General features: G+C 41.3%; 1 protein-coding gene across 4 annotated transcripts in view; it reads right to left on the bottom strand.

Moving 5' to 3' along the window:
* Positions 1-2,345, bottom strand: part of INTS10 (integrator complex subunit 10) — a 21,322-nt gene extending 18,977 nt beyond the window's left edge. For 3 of the 4 annotated variants that reach the window (XR_004841225.1, XM_035888901.1, XM_035888899.1), the window contains exons 1-3: positions 2,109-2,345; positions 1,373-1,440; positions 1,007-1,110 (exon numbers count right to left, since the gene is read on the bottom strand). Coding sequence is in view for 3 of the 4 variants with exons in the window: in XM_035888901.1 (XP_035744794.1) it covers positions 1,007-1,110; positions 1,373-1,434 (166 nt within the window). In the remaining variant the exon portion in view is untranslated. Of the gene's footprint in view, positions 1-1,006; positions 1,111-1,372; positions 1,441-2,083 lie in introns of all 4 variants that reach the window. The other variant, XM_035888898.1, reaches the window with a different exon arrangement.
* Positions 2,346-2,351: the final 6 nt, after the last annotated feature.

The following is a 2,351-nucleotide window of genomic DNA, read 5'->3' on the forward strand; positions in this document are numbered from 1 at the left end:
GGTGTTTAACTTGCTACATCTGAATTGTAAAGGTGACTGACAAAGGGTAAAAGACTAGTCAACATCACCTTGCCATGCAGAGTGAAAGAGATTCCTTATATTTTTTTCTGCTTTTAATATCTATGCCTGGAAAAAAACAGCTACTTCTTTCAGAGAAGACCATGTGAATATTTATCTGTGTTTATTCAGGTGCACACAACTTGCATTAACAAGACTGCTAATGAGTGAAATACTGAAAATTCTAATGCTTAAATATTTGACATTTTAAGACACCTTTTCAAGAGTATGAATTTATTTTTTTTCTTACATTCCACTTCTACAAGTAATACTTTCATTATTAAAAGGTAGTTTCTTCTATTTAAACTTCCAATGAGACACTAAAAAGAAACCAATATATTGTCCCTGTAAGTTTTATGTATTCTCTCTGAAAAATAAGCACACTCCATAAGCAACTGTTTCCTTGACTGGAATAGCCTGTATGCAGAGTTACACACTGCTTATCCTTAGACCTGCTGAAGCACATATTCAAACAGCAGATTATAACCTGTCTGGTGTAAATCCTGCTTTTAAAACTGCCTGTGCTTGCCAGCAGTAAACACCAAGCCCTTCTGGTCACTGTTCGCTTTCATTACCCTCACTTCATATGTACGAATTGACCCTGTTTTTATGATCATTCGCTGTTCTCTGCAATCAGCAGGACAATGATTCATGAGTCCCATTCCACTTATTCCCTATGCAATCTCTTTTCTAAGTGCTGGTTGTTGTGGCAGACTTAGTCTACCCGTATCAGCGACAAAGCAATGGCAATTGGCTTCTCATGTCCGTTTGCGCTTCCTAAGTCTAACACAATGAATCAAGTCTCTAAGGCTGAGCTGAGCAAAGTAATCTGCAGCCCACAAGCAAAGTTAAAAAGACTGACATTTACTTGCCACACCAGATATGTAACCAGACGGCTTACCTTTAGATTCCTTTAGGACTCTCCCTACTCACTGAATAGAATCCTTACCTCTTAAAAATTGTGTCTGCTTGTCCTGCGAATCATTCCTTAATGCTGATGTAATAACGCTAATCTCCCTCCATACAGCAGGTTGGTCTGGAAAATTCACAAACCTGTAATAAAGTTTGAGGCAAGGAATGCACAGTGATCTCAAAATCTGTTTCCAAGACAAAACCTTTCTATGAAAAAAATATGCACAGGCAAATGGAAAATAAAACCTCCCTTTTTACTGTTTATTTTTAATTAATAGGACATTTTCTGCTTAATTTATCTACACAGATTCCCAAGACCACTCACATTATATTTTCGGAAACTCTGATATTTACAGAAACAAGCACCTGGCATAATTGTAGAGTTTCAGCTCTGATTACTTACATGTCATAGAGAAGCCTGCCCGCAGACGCTGTCCTTTCCGCGTTCCTCTCAATAGTGTACATCTCATACTGCAAGATGGGAGAACAGAACATTAGCTTTCTTCAATACATTTGTTAATCAGATTAGCCCTCCCACTCCAAAAAAATTGTCCCCAATTTGCCACAGCGGTCTGAATAACAGAAAATGAAAGGATTGGAACATTTGAATGGTTAACGTTGTTAACATTAACGTTGTTAACAATTGGACTTGATAAAGGTCTTTTCCAACCTAAATGATTCAGTGATTCGCTGCAGAAATTAGGAGCTGAGTTTAGGCTATCTAATCACACACTAAATTAGGCATAAACTTCCATATTATGATAAATAGTCTGATATTAATATTCTGGCTTTATTTTTTCACAAATAAAAAACTTAGCGGGAATCCAAAGTGTTATCTGACCAGAGCTTGTTTCCAGTCAAATGCAATGCAAAAAGCCAAGCTGTTACAAAAGCCATAAACAAGAGAGGTACTTTAAACCTCTATTACAAATGGCTGGGTTTTTTGCAACAACAAACCCAAATAGTTTGTCATGTGCAAATACAAGAAGCAGAAAGGGGCCTTCCACTCAGTTATTAAAAAACCCCAACACTTCCAGCTCTTTCAGAAAGCTTTCTCAGGAGTGGATTTTATTGCAGTGGAACACAACGAGCTGTTGCGTGCTCGCCACTTTACTTTTAACCGCTGGACGCCACTTTACTTTTAACCGCTGGACACCACAGTGAGAGGCCGGGCGCCCGCGGCACCGTTTCCCAACAGCCGCCCTGTGCGTTCAGAGGGGGGAGCGGGACACAACGCAGAAAGCCGGCAGAACTAGGCCTCGGGTGCTGGATGGGAGCCCTCTGGGGAGGCTGGGCCAGGCCTCCAGCTGGGTGCTAGGCCCGGGCGCCTCTCAGGGCGCTGGGCCCGGCCGGGGCAGCCACCCTTCTCCGCGCCCCCGGGC

Source organism: Egretta garzetta, unplaced genomic scaffold (genome assembly GCF_000687185.1).
Source record: "Egretta garzetta isolate BGI_Z169 unplaced genomic scaffold, ASM68718v1 scaffold41, whole genome shotgun sequence".
NCBI classification, from domain to species: Eukaryota; Metazoa; Chordata; class Aves; order Pelecaniformes; family Ardeidae; genus Egretta; species Egretta garzetta.